Consider the following 17,735-nt stretch of genomic DNA (forward strand, 5'->3'; position numbering starts at 1 on the left):
TCAAGGGAGGTGGGAAAGTTGCCTGGCCTTGCTGCCAAGCCTGTGGACTCTGGGAGCAATACAACAAAACAGCCCCAGAAAATAAAGATATAAAATGAAACTCAGTCAATCCCAGCGGTTTGTTAACAGCACGCCATCCCCAGGTGGACTTATCCCTGAAAATGAAGGGGGTCTCAGGCTAGCAGGTGGATTAGTGCCTTCCATAGCTCTACAGGGGCTGATGAGGTGGCTCAGTGGTTAGGAGCCTGTCCTGGCCTTGCAGAGGGTCTGAGAATTTGAGCAGTTCACAACTACCTGTAACTACCTGTGGCCAGGGGAACTGACACCCCCTCTGGATTCCATGTGGCAGACACACACATAGATAGATAGATAGATGGATAGATGGATGGATAGATAGATAGATAAACTTAAGATACATATGCGCACTTTACTTTATGAACATATTAAAAGAGAAAAAATTACATTATCTTGATGGATGAAAAAATGCATCTCAGCCAGGTGTGGTGACACGCACCTTTAAACACGCACCTTTAATCCCAGCGCTCAGGAGGCAACCCTGAATTCTATGAGTCTGAAGCAATCTTGGTCTCCATAGTGAGTTCCAGGCCAGCCAGGGCTATGTAAGGAGATGCTGTCCCCAAAATAAAAATAACTAAATTTTTAAAAATAAATGGGTAGTCGCTGCCTTTAAAAAAAAAAAAATCTTTGAATAAAAAAAAAAATTGCTTAACATGATAAAATTCGCATGATCACGAGGGCTACTGTGAGCTATAGAGTTTACTCCCCTTTTGTGTCGGCTACCAGCTTATGCCCCTCACTCCATGTTCATTCTGCATGGCCTGGCCTTACCGCAAATATTTCTTTGGCCACCTAGCAAAATACTGAACTTCATCAGTAGAGGGCGCTGCAGGACAGGCAGTCTCCTGGCAGTGACCCCGTGCTCTGGTTCCCTGAGCGCGCTGCTAGCCTGTGCTGTGCGCGACCCCCAGTGGCGCTCATTCGCCCACAGATTAAACTGCACCTCTAGTTGCACAGCACCCACGGGAAGTCCCGGATGCCCAGCCAGCATACCCGTGTCTCCTACCCGGCCCTGCAGACCTTCCGTCTCGGCCTGTCCAGCACCGACGTGGTCAGTGCTCTGACAAGATCCAACCCCAGCTCTCTGCCAGTGTACACTAGAAAAACAGTTCCCCGGTGAGTTGCCCTAGCTTTATATGAGGCCCCCACATGCTGAGGCATCACCCGACTGGTGGATACAGGGGACACTGTGTGGGGTCTCAGACGGAGTTCCCCCTTTCAAAGCATCTCCATCTTCTAAGGTGAAGCTACTGGAGGATTTCTGGCAAAGAAACTCTGTTCTCACACACAGGAGAGCAGGGTATTTCTACGAGTAAGAGGGCCTCAAAATGAGGGGTTCAAGCCTGCCCATCTTAGCTCAGACCAGTCAGGTAAAAGTTCAAATTCAGATGAGAGAACTTGGCACAGCTGTCCATTTATGTGTAATCCTATTCAAACACCCTTAAAGCCAAGAATTTTTTTTAAAATCATGCTTCATAGACGTGTGAAGGCTCACGAATTTCATCCCAAGCACTCAGGAGACAGAGGCAGGCAGATCTCCACAGGTTCCAGGCCAGCCAGGGCTACACAGTGCGACTCTGTCTCAAATGGTAATAATAACAATAATAATAATGCCCCAAGCCAGGCACAGTTGTCCACATTTATAATTCTAGCACTCAAGAGGTCGAGACAAAAGGATCAGGAGTCTGGGCTACATGAGATCATGCCTTACCAAAAGAAGCAAAAGGAAAGGAGTGAGCACGGAACAGAGTGGGGCGGGGGCGAGGGTGAGACTGAGGTGAGAAGGAAAGAAATGTGCAAATCAGCATTACACTGTTTAACTAGAGTTAGTTCTATGACGGAAACATGTAGAAATGATGCTGTAAGGAAGAATAGAACAGTGTCTCCAGCCAACTGAATTCTCTCTCTAGGAAACCCAAAAGAACCAACTGAAAAAAATCACAGAACTCACATGGGATGTTCTGAGGAAGCCAAGGCAACGGACAAAACTGAAGAGATTTTGCCATATACCATGTGCCTCGGGAAAGGCCCAAGCACGTGTGGAGAAGTGATGAACAGCGAAACTTGGAAGCAACCTCAATGTCCACAGAAGGAAAACGGTTAGCTACTTTTAGGCAGATTCCAAGTGAGGGGCATCACGTCACACTGAATGGCTATTGAAAACTTTAAATCAAAAAGATGGTCCAGCCGATGAAAGGACCTTCTGTGGAAAGCCTAATGACCTGCGTTCGAGTCCCAGAAACCGCATGAAGGTGGAGGGAGGGAACCAACTCCACAAAAGTCATGCTCTGACCCCCACACCTATGCTGTGGCACTTCTACACACACACACACACACACACACACCAAAAGTAAAGTTACTTCTTAAAAAAACTCACAAGGTCCATGGTAGAACATCCTCCAAAACACCAAATAAAATAAAAATAAACCCACATTGGGTTTCAGGGCTGGAGAGATGGCTCAGTGGTTAAGTGCACTGGCTGATCTTCCACAGGTCCTGAGTTCAATTCTTGGCAACCATGTGCTGGATCAAAACCATCTGTAAAGGAATCTGCTTCCCTCTTATGGTGTGCATGAAAACAGAGCACCCATATACATAAATAAATAAATCTTAAAAAAAAAATAAACCCACAATCCACTCACTAACGCAACAACAGAAACAACTCTTAAGTTAGCAGTAAACATACTTTACGTGCTTGGTTCTGAAGGTTCCTTGAGGGCCGGCAAGATGGCTGAGTGTTAGGTTGAAGGCACTTGTCATCAAGCCTGGTGAACCCACGTGATAGATGAAGAAAACCAACTCCCCAAAGTTATCCTAGAGTTTCCAACTGTGTGCTATGCGTGCATGCATGCACACGTACGTACACACGCACACACTCGAGCACACACACAAATGCTGAAAGGAGAAATGCCTTGAAATCACAGCCTGCATACATCACTAACAGCAGAACAGACTAGACAGTGCCTGGGTTTTATCCACAACACACAATGGTGAAAAAAGCATTGGCAATATTTATTACTAATCACAAAAAAACAAACAAACAAACAAAAAAAAACACACCACCAACAACAACAGGCGTGCCTGGCACGCCTGGAGCCTTGGGTTCACTCCAGAACCCCACAAGAAGAAACAAAATCAAAGCATTTCCCTTTCCAATTATGGCTAAGAAGCAGTGTAAGAACAGACAAAATGTTCTTTTGTCTGTTCTTAAATTTAAAAGGCTAAAGAAAGCTTGATTCGGCCTTAAGTTAGAGCTATGAACTGTATTCAGATGGGCTGGAAGGGAGTAGGGCACTCCACTCCTCAGCCTCGCGGTCTGATAGCTGCTTTTAATTTCCTTTACTAAATGTATTTTGAGCTGAGCATGGTTGCCTTTAATCTTGGCACTCAGGAAGCAGAAGCAGGCCGGCCTTTCCGAGTTCAAGGCCGGCCAGTTTGATCTACATAGAGAATCCAACGTTAGCTGATAAAATATTATCTCAAAAAAACAAAGAGAAAAAAAAATGTACTGTGCTAGGCACGGCTGTGCAGCCTGTAACGCAAACACCTCAGGAGGCCGAGGCAGCTGGAGGGCAGAATCTGCCTCAAGGAACAGTGTTTGTTTGTTTTTCTTGGGGGGGGAGGGGAGAGATTGCTTTTCTCTATTTGCTTATTATTTATTTTGGCCTCCTCTATATTTTAAAGTGGATTTTTTTTTTTTTTTTTGAGACAGGGTTTCTGTGTAGCCTTGGCTGTCTTGGACTCGATTTGTAGACCAGGCTGGCCTTGAAATCATAGAGATCCATCTGGCTCTGCCTCTTGAGTGCTGGGATGACAGTCGAGTGCCACTATGCCAGGCTCAAGTGGAATTGTCATCTTATTCTATGTGTAAGGGTGTTTTCTCTGCATGTGTATATATGTGTGCCATGCACATTCAGTGTCCTTGAAGGCCAGAAGAGGGTACTGAGTCCCCTGGGCCCGGAGTTACAACTGTGAGCTGACATTTAGGTGCTGGAACTGAACCCAGGTCCTCTGCAAGAACAGCAAGTGCTCTGACCTCCAAGCCATCTCTCCAGAGCCGTAAGTGGCTTTTTCAAATAGAGGAATCAAATGTCTGGGCACCTTACCTGCTGCTCTTTTTTAAGGAACATTTCGATTTCCGAGTGAACCCGGTTCTCTTCTTCCGTTTTCATCCTCAGTTTCTGTAATGCACCAAACACCAGGCGAGGCTGAAACCAGCAGTTCTCAGTGATGGGTGCAGCAAGGCTTCGCTGCAGAGCTACCACATCACTCCATGAAACTGTTAGTCCTCCACAATCACTACAGAGCCCCAGGCTGCCGCCACACTCGAGGGCCCAGAAAAAGCTCACAGTCCTGACATCTGGAAAACAACACTTTGGGGCACAAGATTCTCAGCCCAGAGACAGTAATTTGAGCATTCAAGAAGAGTGTGGTCAGAGCCAGGCATGATGCCTACACCTAGAATCCCAGAACTCTGGAAGCTGACGCAGTCAGATCTGATTAAGGCCAGCCCTGCACTACAAAGTGAGGTCAAAGCCATCCTGGACTACAGAAGCCATGAAGTAGAAGAAGAGGAGGAGGAGGAGGAAGTAGAAGAAGAAAAGAAGAAGGGAAGGAGGAGAAAGAAGAAATAGAAGAAGAAGGGGAGAAGGAGGAAAGAAAGAAAGAAAGAAAGAAAGAAAGGAAGGAAGGAAGGAAGGAAGGAAGGAAGGAAGGAAGGAAGGAAGGAAGAAGGGAGAAGCAGGGTGGCTGGCTGGAGATCACCTCCTGAGTGGTGAGCCTTCACAGCAGCCTTCCCTGAGTCATAGGGAGGCAGGAGGTACAGTCATTACAATCTCTGCTCACAAATATTTAAGACTCCAGTTAGTCTTTTATGATTGACCTCCAGGGCTGAACTGGCCATGAAGGAAAACCTTCATCTTCCTCTGTCCCCTCTTGTATTGGCTGACACATGATGAATGACAGCTCAGTGAGGATGGAGAGAGCCCAGCAGTGAAGAGTGCATACAGCTCTTATCAGAGGACCCAAGTTTGGTTCCCACCAACCAGGCTGGGTGGCTTGAAACCACTTGTAACTCCAGCAGTACAAGACCCAATGCCTCTGGCCTTCGCAGGCACACACCTATCCATAGTTTAAAAATATGGAGCTGACCTGGGAGAACGGAGGATCTCTGTGAGTTTGAGGCCAGCCTGGTCTACCAAATCAAGTCCAGGGGAGCCAATGGACACAGAGAAACTCTGTGTCAGAAAAAAAAAAAAATACAGAGATGGGGTTACAGGAGGTTGTGAGCCTCCCGACATGGACACTGGGAACCGAACTCAGATCCTCTGGAAGAAACACATGTATTCTTAACAGCTGCTCCATCTCTCTAGCCCAAGATAAATGTCTTTCTTAAAGTGACAACCCACATGACATCATCGAGTCGTCTCCCTGGATTTTTCTGTTGTTTGTTGTTGCTGATACAGTAGGTTGGACTCAGAATCAGGCACTTGTTCTGTCACTGGGCTTCATCCCCAGACAGCCTAATGTAGCGCAGGTTACCTCAATCTCCTCCAGCAAGAGTTCCTCTGCTCTGTTACATTTCTTCTGGGTCTGAGAGATCTGCAGGTCGGTATTTCTTTTCATATAAAGATTCTCCAAATTGGTTTTCGCCTTCATCTCCTGCAACTGGTCCTTGAGGTGAGCAATGTATTCATTCCCGCTCTGCAGAGATAAGGTTTCTGAACTGAAAATCCACGGTGCTCGTAAAACAAGAGGCAACTGATGCTGGCTTTCTCCCAGCACACTAAGGGAACTTTACTCAGCCATTGTGATAGCATGAACGAAAATGAGTCTCAGCGGCAGGAGGCCAAGCATAAGGCTTATCACAGATTCCAGGCCAACAGGGACCACAGAGTAAAAAAAAAAATTGTTTCATTAAAAGAAAAACAATATTGGGCATGGTGGAACGCACCTTTAACCCCAGTACTCTGAAGGTACAAGCAGATGGGTCTCCGTGCGTTTGAGGCTGGACTGTTTACATGGCAAGTTCCAGACCAGCCAGAGATACATATTGAGACGCTGCCTCAAAAGAAGAAAATGAAGCTGGCTATGGTGTTACATACCTATAATCCCAACCCCTTATGGAATGAAGGCAGCATGGTCAGGAGTCTAAGGTCACCCTGTATCCTTAGCTGCCCAAAGCCAGCGTGAGCTACAGGAGACCTCAAAAACATGAAGGCGCGGCCGGATGGCTCAGTGGTTCACTTGCCACCAAGCCTTATGATCTGAGTTTGATCCCTGAAACCCACATGGTAGAGAAAGAGAACTGACTCAAGTTTTCCTCTGAACTCCATACATGTTCCCATGCACAATAATAAATAAATGTTTAAAAAAGGAAAGGGAGGGAGGGAGGGAAGAAGGAAGGGAAGCAAACAAACAAGCAGGCAGGCAGGCAAATCAAGAATAAGTGAGTCTCTCCAGAACCTTCTTTGGGTAGTCTGTATTTCTGTATCTACCACACAGATGTGCCTCTATGATCTCATTTTGGTAGAAAGCGCAATGGTCAAAGGTGACCACAAGTCCTGATTTCCCACAGACTCACCAGTTGTCCAAAATTGGACAAGTCAGTTAAGACCTAGGTTCCACCTTCAAAAACCCTAATCCTAGCACCTAGAGAGTAATTATGGTCATCCCCCAGTTCCCACGGGGGACTGGTTCCAAGTCACTCCTCCTCCCAGGGATGCCAAAGCCTGCAGATGCTCCAGTCCTTTCCATAAAGTCTCTACAGTAGAGATCCAAGTGCTTTCAAACTCGTTCTGTTTGGTTGGCCGGCTCTTTGAGTGCAGCTGTTGCCGCCGCGTAGCAAAGGATGCAGACTGAGTGACTTCCAGTTTTCTTTCTACTGCTGTGATAAAAACTACTGACCAAACGCTACTGTGGGGAAGAAAAGGCTTATTGGTCTTAAGGTCACAGTTCACCCACTGAGAGCAGGAAGGGCAGGAACCAGGCAGCAGGAACTAAAGCAGAGGCCATGGAGGAATACCATTTCCAGGCTTGCTCAGCCTGCTTTCTTACAGAACCCAGGACCACCCACCTGCCCAGGGATGACATCTCCACAGTGGGCTCGGCCCTCCCACATCAACCATTCATCCAGACAACACCCCACAGACAGACACACGGGTCAGTGTGATGGAGACAACGCCTCAATTGCAGTTCTCTCTTTCCAAGCGACTCCAGCTTGCGTCAAGTCGACAAAAACTAGCCACCAGCACAGTAGGTGACTGACCACGTGCTAGAAGCCTGACGGTCACCAGTGCCTCACAGTTTTAAATCTCAGGCTCGCTGATTAAAAAGAAAAGTCTTCAGGCTGGAGAGATGGCTCAGTGGTTAAGAGCACTGGCTGCTCCTCCAAACGACCTGGGTTCAATTCCCAGCACCCACATGGCAGCTCACAGCTGTCTGTAACTCCAAGATCTGATACCCCACACAGACATACATGCAGACAAAACACTAATGAAAAGAAAATAAATTAAAGGAAAGTCTTCCACAGCAGACACCATGCTAAGCAGTAGCTAGAGAACAGTGTGTGGAGAAACGTAAGGGCAACCATTACCACAGTGTCTGAGAAGCACCTCTGAGAAGACTTATTGGTCCTGACACACGAAGATAAATAAGCCAAATCATGAAAAATGAAGGCAAGAAAATTTTAATGAAAAGAAAAGGGGAGAAGTTCATGCTAGAGACCTTGGGCAACTAAGACCTGGATATGATCCAGAAACTGAAAGACAATCTGCATTCGAGTTGAGCACAGGACAAGATGTGCCCATATTTGGTTTTATCAGATTGTCTAGAAGTCAGAGCTAGAGAGATGGCCAAGTGGCTAAGAGTACTTCCTGTTCTTGCTGGGGACCTGCCTTTGGTTCCCAGCATGAATGCTGGGCAGTTCACAACCACCTGTAATTCTAGCTTCAGGGTATTCGATGCCCATCTTCTGGACTCCTTGGGTCCCACTTGCACATGTGTGTATGTGCACGCATGCACACACACACACACTCAGACATACATGCAAACACACGCACACACAAACATATGTACGTACTCAGATATACATGTATACACATAATTTCAAAAATCATAAAAAAAAACAGAAGGCTATGGCAGAGGCCTAAAGCAAACAGAAAGTTTATATCATATCGTGTACTATTAAGTAACTGTTTATAAATTCATATAACACTGGATGTGTCAAAAAAAAAAAGCCAGACACCTGGTTCTAACGCTGTTGTTTTAGGCTTCTGCTTCTGAATACTCTTTTCCTTCCTGCTGGCTGAGTCACACAAACATCTTTTGCAAACATGTCTCACATAAACATTCAGTGACCATGTGAGACAGTAAGAAACACAATCCTAGCTGGCTCCAGATGCTAAAATCATGACTGAAGTACGCGAGCAAGTGAGCACAAGTGGGTCCATTTCCGGATCTTCCCACCAAGCTACACAAGACAACCAAGGCACACAGCACTGCAGGCCAAGAATCTTGACCCAGGAATTGCTTTTCAGACCTTTCATTCAGAGATTTGTTCTCACCACAGCCTGTCATCCTGATCGTCCAAGGAGCCTGCCGCTTCTCCGAGACCAAAGTCCTCAGACAGATGCAGTGTCTTTGCAGGGTTCCGCGGCAGACCAAACTTTCTATCAGAGCCCCCAGCCGCCTTCAGACACCGTCTTCTGAACATACTATCTGGATCCAGACGGGTGCAGTGACAGAAGTTTAGGTCCCAAGGCCCTGGTGGCCTGAGCCAAAAGCGTGCTAGCGGTAGAGGCTATTCTCACAACTGGCCCTGGCTTGCAGAGCACTGGCTTCAAGCACTGGGACTGAAGCTAGACCCTCCAGGAAAGGGAAGCCTTGTCACTTGTCTGGCACTCCAGGTTGCCTCTCTGGTTGGATGGCAAGAGGAAAACAGGAATGCGGTTGACTGAAGCATGCAGTTCTGACATGGAATGTGGGGGTGCGCTCTCTTGATTCCAGAACTTAGGATGTAGAAGCAGGAGGATAGGAGATCAAGGTCATCCTTGGCTAGTTAGCCAGCTCAAGATACGCGAGAACAAACATATTTATGCCACCACAGTTCTGTAGCCAAGTAACTTTTTTGTTGTTGTTGTTTTTGGGTTTTTTGGGACAGAGCTTCTCTGTGTAGCCTTGGCTGTCCTGGACTGGCTTTGTAGACCAGGCTGGCCTTGAACTCCACCTGTCTCTGCCTCAGGGAGTGCTAGGGTTATAGGCATGCACCACCACGCCTGGCTCAAATTCTATAGTCTTTAGAAAATCAAGAATTTTAAAATTATGATAGAATTTTTCAGGAAAGGAAACTTCTGTAAAGTCTATATAGTTGGGGGGGGGAGTATAAACCAGCTTTTATGAATTTTCACAGAGCCAGTGCAGTGGTGCACACCTTTAATCCCAGCCCTCGGAAGGCAGAGGCAGGCGGATCTCTGTGAGTTCAAGGCCAGCCTGGTCTGCAAAGGGAGTCCAGGACATCCAAGGCTACACAGAAAAAAAAAAATCTTCACAGATAAGAAAGACATTATTTCAAAAAAAAATACAAGTGAATTAATATGGGTAATGATTCAAGACCGACACCCAAGACACTTTCTAAGTGACAAATACAAAACAACAAGGAGAGGTTCAGCAATGTGTTCAGGAGGCTTAAAGTTAACATCTTGAGGCTGAGGAGAGGGCTCAGAGGGTAAGAGTGCTTGTTATACAAGCATGCAGACTTGAGTTCAAATCCCAAGCCTGATGACCTGAATTCAATCTCCAGTACTGTTTAACAAATTAATAATAATAATAATATTTTTTAAAGCCAGGCGTTGTATGTCTGGAACCCCAGCTCTGGGCTGTGAAGACAAAGAGACACTGAGGTTGCACCAGCCGGCTACCTAGCTAAATGTTGAGCTGCTTCAGTGAGAGACCCTGTCTCAAGGGCAATAAGGTGGACAGTGAGAGAACAAGACACCGGCCATCTTCCCCTGGCTTCCACGTGTTCTTAGAGGGGCACATTCCTCTCCACCCTCACACGCATGCACCATTACCCCACACACACACACACACAGACATAATGAACCTGGGCTTTGTACACGCTAGACAAATACTCTACCATTGAGCTACTTCCCTGGCTCCCTTTTTGTTCTATTTTTTTTTTGAAACAGGGTCTTGCCTATATAGCCAAGGTTATACATCCTCTATAGCCCAAGCTATCCTCACACTTGCAATTCTCCTGGCTCAGCCTCCCATCCCCCAGTGTAGAGATTACAAGTTAACACCATCATGCCTGGCTGCCACCAACCTTTTTTATTTTTAACAACCCTTTCAACTATGTGCCCCCACCCCTTTTTTTGAGAAAGGGTCTTGTTAATTTGGCCTGAGGCAATTTCAAATGCACAATCGTCTTTCTTCTGCTCACTGGGGTTACAAGCGTTCATTACCATGCTTTGGCCACTTTAAGAAATGTTTTAAGAGCTGGAGAGATGGCTCAGCGGTGAAGAGCACTGGCTGCTCTTCCAGAGGTCATGAGTTCAATTCCCAGCAACTACATGGTGGCTTACAACCATCTATAATGAGGTCTGGTGCCCTCTTCTGGCATGCAGGCAGAACAAAGAGTCGGGTGCAGTGGTGCACACCGTAGTCCCAGCAGAGGAGGCAGAAGCAGGTGGATCTCTGTGAGTTCAAGGCCATCCTGGTCTACAAAGTGAGTCCAGAATAGCCAAGGCTACACTGAGAAACCCTGTGTCAAAAAACAAAATTAAAAAAAAAAAAAAACTGTTTTAGGAACGGAGAGATGGTGCAGCAGTTAGGAGCACTGGACATTCTTCCAGAGGAACCAGGTGGGTTCCCAGCACCCATATGGCAGCTCACAACCGTCTGCAGCTCCAGTTCCAGGGGATCTGACGCCCTCTTTGGCCTCTGAGGGCACCAGAACTGTCAGTGGTACACAAACATATATCCAGGCAAAACACCTATACACATAAAAACAAGTGAAAAATATTAAAAATACTTTAAAAATTAAAATTGGCTTTTTTTTTTTCTGACATCTTAGTGAGGCTGCAGGGCCATCGCCGCTATCTGAGCTTCGCATTGCCTCCCAAGGACGATAAGAAGAAGGATGCCGGAAAGTCAGCCAAAAAGACAAAGACCCAGTAAATAAGTCTGGTGGCAAGGCCAAAAAGAAGATGTGGTCCAAAGGTAAAGTTCGGGACAAGCGCAATAACCTGGTGCTGTCTGACAAAGCCACACAGGACAGATTGTGTAAGGAAGTTCCCAGCTATGAGCTCATTGCTCCAGCTGTGGTCTCTAGAGACTGAAAAGTCGTGGTTCCTTGGCCAGGGCAGCCCTCCAGGAGCTACTTAGTAAAGGACTTATCAAGCTGGTCTCAAAGCACAGAGCCCAAGTGATTTACTCCAGAAACACAAAGGGTGGAGATGCCCCAGCTGGTGAAGATGCATGAGCAGGTTCAGTCAGCTGTGCATTTTGAAAAATAAAACTTTATTAAGTCAAAAAAAAATTAAAATTGGCCATGTGTGGTGGCACATAACTTTAATTCTAGAACTTGGGAGGGAGAGGCAAGTAGATCTGTATGAGTTTTAGGCAACCCTGGTCTACATAGTAAGTTCTGGCCGGCCAGAATTACATAGATAGACAGACAGACAGACAGACAGATAGATAGACAGGCAAACAAACACACAGGAGATGGTTCAGTTGGTGTGGTGATTTGAATAAGAATGGCCTCCATAAGCTCATACATTTGAACACCTGGACCCTCATTGGTGAAACTGTTTGGGAAGGATTAGGAGGTGTGGCCTTGTTGGAGGAGGGGTGTTACTGGGGGTGGGCTTTGAGGTTTCAATAGCCCAGACCGTCCATTCTCAGTTCATTTTCTCCTTCTCTTGTTCTTTCTCTGCCTCTGGGTTGCTGTCTCAACATGTAAGCTCTGAGCGACTGCTCCAGAGCCATGCCTGCCTTGCCTGCTGCTGTGCTCCCTGCCATGACAGTCACAGAATCACCCTCTGCATATAAGCCCCCAGTGAACGCTTTCTTTTGTAAGTTGCACTGTTTGCCTCAGAGCAATAAACAGGCAGGTGACTAAGACAGCAGGGAGAGCATGGGCTGCAGGCACATCCAGACCTAATGCTGGGTCCTCAGCATCCACGTTAAAACCAAACCTGAGCATGCTCACGCATGCCTGTACATCCAGTGCCATGGGGAAGACACAGGGCGACTGACGAGGCAGGCTGGCCACTGGCTGAGCTGGAAAGCTGCAGATTTCAGGTCTATCCCCAAGGGGATAAGCTGGAAACTGATAAAGGAAGGTACCTAATATCCTCTCCTGGCCTCCACAATCCCGTGCACAGATGTATACCCATGTACGCATACATACATGAATACACTAAATAAAATGGCTTCCAACCATGTGTGATAGGGCATGCCTATAATCCTAGCATTTGGGAGACAGAGACAGGAGAAGCAGGATTCCCAAGGCCAGCTTGGACTATACAGTGCATTTGGGGCTAGGCGGTGCAGGAGAAACCGTCTCCACACAAACCTTAGGGGGCTGGTGAGATGGCTCAGTGCAGCACAACTCTTGCTACCAAGCCTGATAGTCTGAGTTCAATCCCAAGAACTCCCATGACAGAGGAGAGAACAACAGCTCCTACAAGACGCCATGTGACCTACACACACACATCCTGGCACACATGTACACACACACACACACACACACACACACACACACTAAATAAAGGTAAAAAGAAAACCTAAAAAAAAAAATTAAAGAGCATTTAAAAATCTTCCAAATTCTATGAAGAGAATAACAAAGCTTGCCTGCTTTGGAGTTCAAATCCACCCTCATATCTGCGCAGTGAAAAGCTGAAACCAAGCTTGCAGATTTCTAAACTATTAACAACAATTAGTCATTCTATCAGAGGTGGCATCTCCAAGGCTATTGCAAGCCAGATGGTACTGGTGCATACCCTCAACCCCAGCACTCGGGAGAAAGAGGCAGGCAGAGCTCTGAGATCAAGGCCAGCCTGGGGTACAGAGAGAGTTCCAGGACAGCCAGGGCTTCACAGGCAAACCCTGTCTTGGGGCAGGGTGGGGGCGGGGAGCACTTGGCAACACATCTTTCTAGAAGAAAATTTCAGATAAGATTAGGCCGCAGCAACCACAAAAGCTCAAATCTAGTTTATACTGAGATTGAGGCAATTATTGAGCAGCAGCATCAAGTATAACGAAGTGTCAAAGTCTGACCTAGGGACACACTTGCGCACAGACTGAGACTCGGTGTGTCAGGTGTGCTTGGGCTGCCCTGGGAAGGCAACAAGACCGGAGTTCTGAGGGGCAGGCCCCTGAGTTCTTTTCCACACACACCTGCACCTTTTCCCTTCTCTTCTCTCTCTTCCCTTCTCTCTGTCCCTCTCCCTCCAGGATCTTACCATGTAGCCCTGGCTGGCCTGGACCTCAGAGATGCACCTGCCTCTGCCTCCTGAATCAGGACTAAAGGTGTCTGCCTCCGCAGCAGGCATCTGTCTCCTGCAAAGGCGCCCCAGCAGAAGCGGAGGCCTGCACCGCTCACTCTCCTGTGGAGGAGACTGCCAAGTGTCGGGCTTAGCTCTGGAGCTTTCAGAATCATCCTCTCGGACAGTTCTTACCTGTACTTGCAACTGACGCTCCCTCTTGACACCAAGTAACTGCTTTTGAAGAGACTTTATCTGTTTTCTTCCTTTTTCTTCCCTAAAAGAAGTGAGAACGATAAGAACAGGGCTTCTCAGACATTAGGCTCAGCTGGACATTAAAAAAGCAGGTTCTTGGGCTGGAGAGGTGGCTTAGCATCAAGAGCAGAGGGCCTGAGTTTGATGGCCAGCATCCATGCTGAGCAGCCCACAGCCACCCCCAACTAGCCACCAGGGATCCAACATCTTCAGGACTCTGCAGGCACCTGGATACCACACACATACACACACACACACACAATTTTAAAATAATGGAAATCAGTCTTTACAAAAAAAAAAAAAAATGTTCTTGGGCCCATGTGATGGCTCAGTAGATAAACGCGCTTGCTGCCAAGGGTGATGACCTAATTCAGAACCTACTCGGTGGCAGCCGAGAACTAGTTCCCAGAAGCTGTTCTCTGACCTCCGTGTGCACCGCAGCACGTACCAGTGCGCACGAGCACAAAGTCAACCAACAGATACGCGAAATGTAACAATGAAAAATCGGCTTCTCAAGCCAGGATTGGTACTTCCCAGCTGTCATCTTAGTACTTGGTAGGTAGAGGCAGGAGGGCAAGGTATTCAAGACCAGCCTAGGTTACTGAGCAGTTTCGAGGCCAGCCTGGGCCACATGAGAGACTGCTTTAAAGAATCAAGAATGACAGATGTTAACTAAAAGTCTGAGGAATGGGCAGGATGGGGACAGCAGCATGGCTCAGCACGCGGAGGTGCTCGCCACCATGCCTGACGACCTGCATTGGATCCCAGGGACCCACGTGGGAAAGGAAACAGCCAGCTGACACAAGCTGTCCTCCGGCCTCCACGAGTGTGCTACTTTTCTTTCAAACCACCCAGTCTGGGTTACAGAAGCAAGGATGTACTAGACGTGACATGTTAACCCCTCAGCACTTTTGTAAACTTCAAATTGCTCTTCAAAGATCTAACAATTTAGAAGACGTGGTTCCCAATCAAAATTCACTTGTAATTGTCGAAGAATAAAACCAGTAAGTTGAGCTTCAACATCCAATTGGCTTTTATTCCAGTTCATGAATGGTGCATCGTCTCTGTGAGGCGCCCTGATGAGTTGGCCATCTCTGACACAGAGACAGCCTCGTAAGCCGTGGAGCTATGAAACAGAGGTGGCCTGATGAGCTCAGCAAAGGAAGTGGTTCTAGGTAGAAATGGGCCACACCAGCAGAAACAGGGAATAGGAGGTAGACTGGTCATCTCAAAATGACTTTCCTGAAAGGGTCCCCGTAGACAGAACTGCCTTTTCAATTATGACAGCTCTGCTCACTGGACTCTGATTGGCTGTTATGAATTTCCCGGCTTTTAGAATGCACGTTTTAAAGTCTGGATTAACTTTAAAACATGCAGCCATTCTGGTTGACCTTTGGGAGCCTAGTATAGGAGTTCAGGTCAACACAGTGGCCTCTCGTGAATGGTGTTTAACAGGATCTACGGCATGTGCAGTGTCTGCCACCAGAAGGGACCGCCCAGGGCTGGCCTGCCACCAATGAGTGCTACCACGTGCCAGGGACAATTCCTTCACCTAATGTATTTTCTTTTTATCTAATTCTATGTGTAGTATGTATGCCTGAGTGTATGTATACCACGTGCAAGCAGGAAGAGATGGAGGTGAGTAGTGACAGCCTCCGGAACTGGAGTTACAGACAGCTGAAAGCCACCACAAGGTGCTGGGAACCCAACCTGGATACACCAGAAAAGCAGACAGTGTTCTTAACTGTTGAGCCATCCCTCCAGCCCCTCGTTTTTGTATTTGGGACAATGTGGGGCCATAATGGTTCCCGGATTAACACGGAAGAGGATTGGGGCAGTTTCAATTTCCGGTGATACCTCAGGTGAGGACTGTAGGAGTTGGTTCCCTCCCCTCTCTCAGCCTGGCCACACTATCTATCAATCTTAGTAAGAACTTACCACCCTGACAGTTATCAGGCCTTACTCCTTGTTTGATCTTACAAGGTTTTTCCCTCTCAGAACCCCTAGCTCCTGAGTATGCAGGTGAAGTATCTTCCAACACCTGCCCCCAGTAGGCAAGACAGTTCTCCAGAACTGTTCCTGGGTGTCTGTTCTATGCTGCACATCCCTGCGGACCAGCCCTGCATTGTGCCCCCTGCCCTGGGGAGCTCTCCTCCCTCCGGCCCCGCCTGGTAAGGACAGGACAGTCTGCATGTGGAGGGGCAGGACAAGGTCTCACAAGGTCCCCCAAGGGGGACTCCAACTAAAACCCTCCTGCCTCTGTCCCCTGAATGAATATCCTTTTTCTTTTTCCTGTCGTACATGCTAAAGAAGTGCTCTCCCACCGAGCCACATCCCTGATCCTAGGCTGACTGTCTTTGGGACATGCTGAACATTCCTGGGAAGGAAAATGTCCTGTGGTATGCACTTGGTGTTTTTGTTGTTGTTGTTTGTTTGTTTGTTTGTTTGCATGTTATTGTGTTGTTTGTTTGTAGGGCTGGGGCTCAAACCCAGAGCCTTGCGTATGTACAGGAGGCTCCCTTCTAGCTCCACTGCATCACAGGACACTGACCGAGACTCCAGGCTGACACTGACGGAGACTCCTTCTCCGTCTTGAGAAGGGCGACTAACAGAGGAGCAGTGTCTTTGCTGTTGTTGTAGTGCAGGAGGTTGAACCCAGCTGTTCTGTGTACCAGGAAATCCCTCTCCCAGCACTGCCTCCCCGTTAGTTTTGAAATCTCAGTAATGTACCCATGCTGGCCTCTAACTTACGATCCCTCTGCTTCAGCTACCAGAGTATCTGAGATTGCAAGCCTGTACCACATACCTAGCTACAGGATCCTTAGTCTGAATTCAAGCAACTGAGGCTCCATGGGAATGATTGACGCATCCGGGTTAGGAATACATTAGGAACTCAGAAGCCAAGGGTCTGCCTTCGGTGATAAATGAAAGTACATGTTTAAAGCTTGAGAAACCTAGGACTTCTGGCAAGAGTTTTATACCACCCTAGGATGCAATGCTGGTCTGGAGAGATGGCTTAGTGGGTAAAGAGCTGGCTGTGGAGTGTGGTCCTGAGTTTGGAGACTGAGAACCCACAAAAAGCCAGGTCAGCAGCATCCCTCCATAACCTGCTGTAGAATGAGGTGAGAGAGAAAGACAGGGGAATCACCAGAGCCTGGCCATGCAGAGAAACAAAACAACAAAGAGAACCTGTCTCCATCAAGATGGAAGGCAAGGGCCTGACGTCATCCTCTAATCTCCACATGTGGAGACTGTGGCACACATGCGCCTGCACTAACACATACATGTAAAACAACAACAACAACAACAACACAACTTTTATTCACCTGATTCAGTTGTTGTATTGGAGGCTTACTGCCTCTGACTGCTAACCTAGGCCTAGTCCTGAAACCTTCTAGCCTCCATACAATCTAACCTAGAAAGTTTTCAGCCTCTGAGACTTACTGCTTAATCTTCTCTTGTTCTTACTGAGCTCTGGGCTGACTGGTTCTCAGCTGTTCTGGCTCAAACTCCTAGCTGACTTATTCAACCTGGCTTTTCTCTCGGCCTCTGCTTGGCCTCAAACTAACTCCAGCAATCTTTTTTAATCTTCTGGTTCCTCATTCTCTGACTTATCTTGCCTTCCCCTGTGTCTATCTTGTTCTTTCATTCAATCTCTCTCTCTGCCTCCTCTCTCTCATTCTCTCTGAGAGAGCTCCCTTAAGTAGCTTCCCTCCCTTTCCTGAGAGTTGGCCATATCCTATTCTGTCAAATCTTTCTCTGACTCGTCATTTTTTTCTGCCACTCCATTAAATACCACTTTCAAACACGGAATCTTCCTTCTACAAACTAACTTTACCTTCATTGTTTGGGATTAAGGCATGTACCACCATGCCTGGATCTAAGCTTTTCTTTACCTGAAACTTGCTCCATACC

The 17,735-nt window shown here is 47.2% G+C and overlaps 1 protein-coding gene and 1 pseudogene across 3 annotated transcripts in view; one reads left to right on the forward strand and one right to left on the reverse strand.

Moving 5' to 3' along the window:
- Iqcg (IQ motif containing G) overlaps window positions 1–17,735 on the reverse strand; it is a 35,674-nt gene that overhangs the window by 6,598 nt on the left and 11,341 nt on the right. For 2 of the 3 annotated variants that reach the window (XM_060370264.1, XM_021651542.2), the window contains exons 6-8: window positions 13,761–13,842; window positions 5,620–5,781; window positions 4,185–4,259 (exon numbers count right to left, since the gene is read on the reverse strand). In XM_060370264.1, the coding sequence (XP_060226247.1) occupies window positions 4,185–4,259; window positions 5,620–5,781; window positions 13,761–13,842 (319 nt within the window). The remainder of the gene's footprint in view (window positions 1–4,184; window positions 4,260–5,619; window positions 5,782–13,760; window positions 13,843–17,735) is intronic. The other variant, XM_060370265.1, reaches the window with a different exon arrangement.
- Window positions 5,896–11,560, forward strand: LOC110557279 (small ribosomal subunit protein eS25-like; annotated as a pseudogene).

Source organism: Meriones unguiculatus, chromosome 17 (genome assembly GCF_030254825.1).
Source record: "Meriones unguiculatus strain TT.TT164.6M chromosome 17, Bangor_MerUng_6.1, whole genome shotgun sequence".
Lineage (NCBI taxonomy): Eukaryota > Metazoa > Chordata > Mammalia > Rodentia > Muridae > Meriones > Meriones unguiculatus.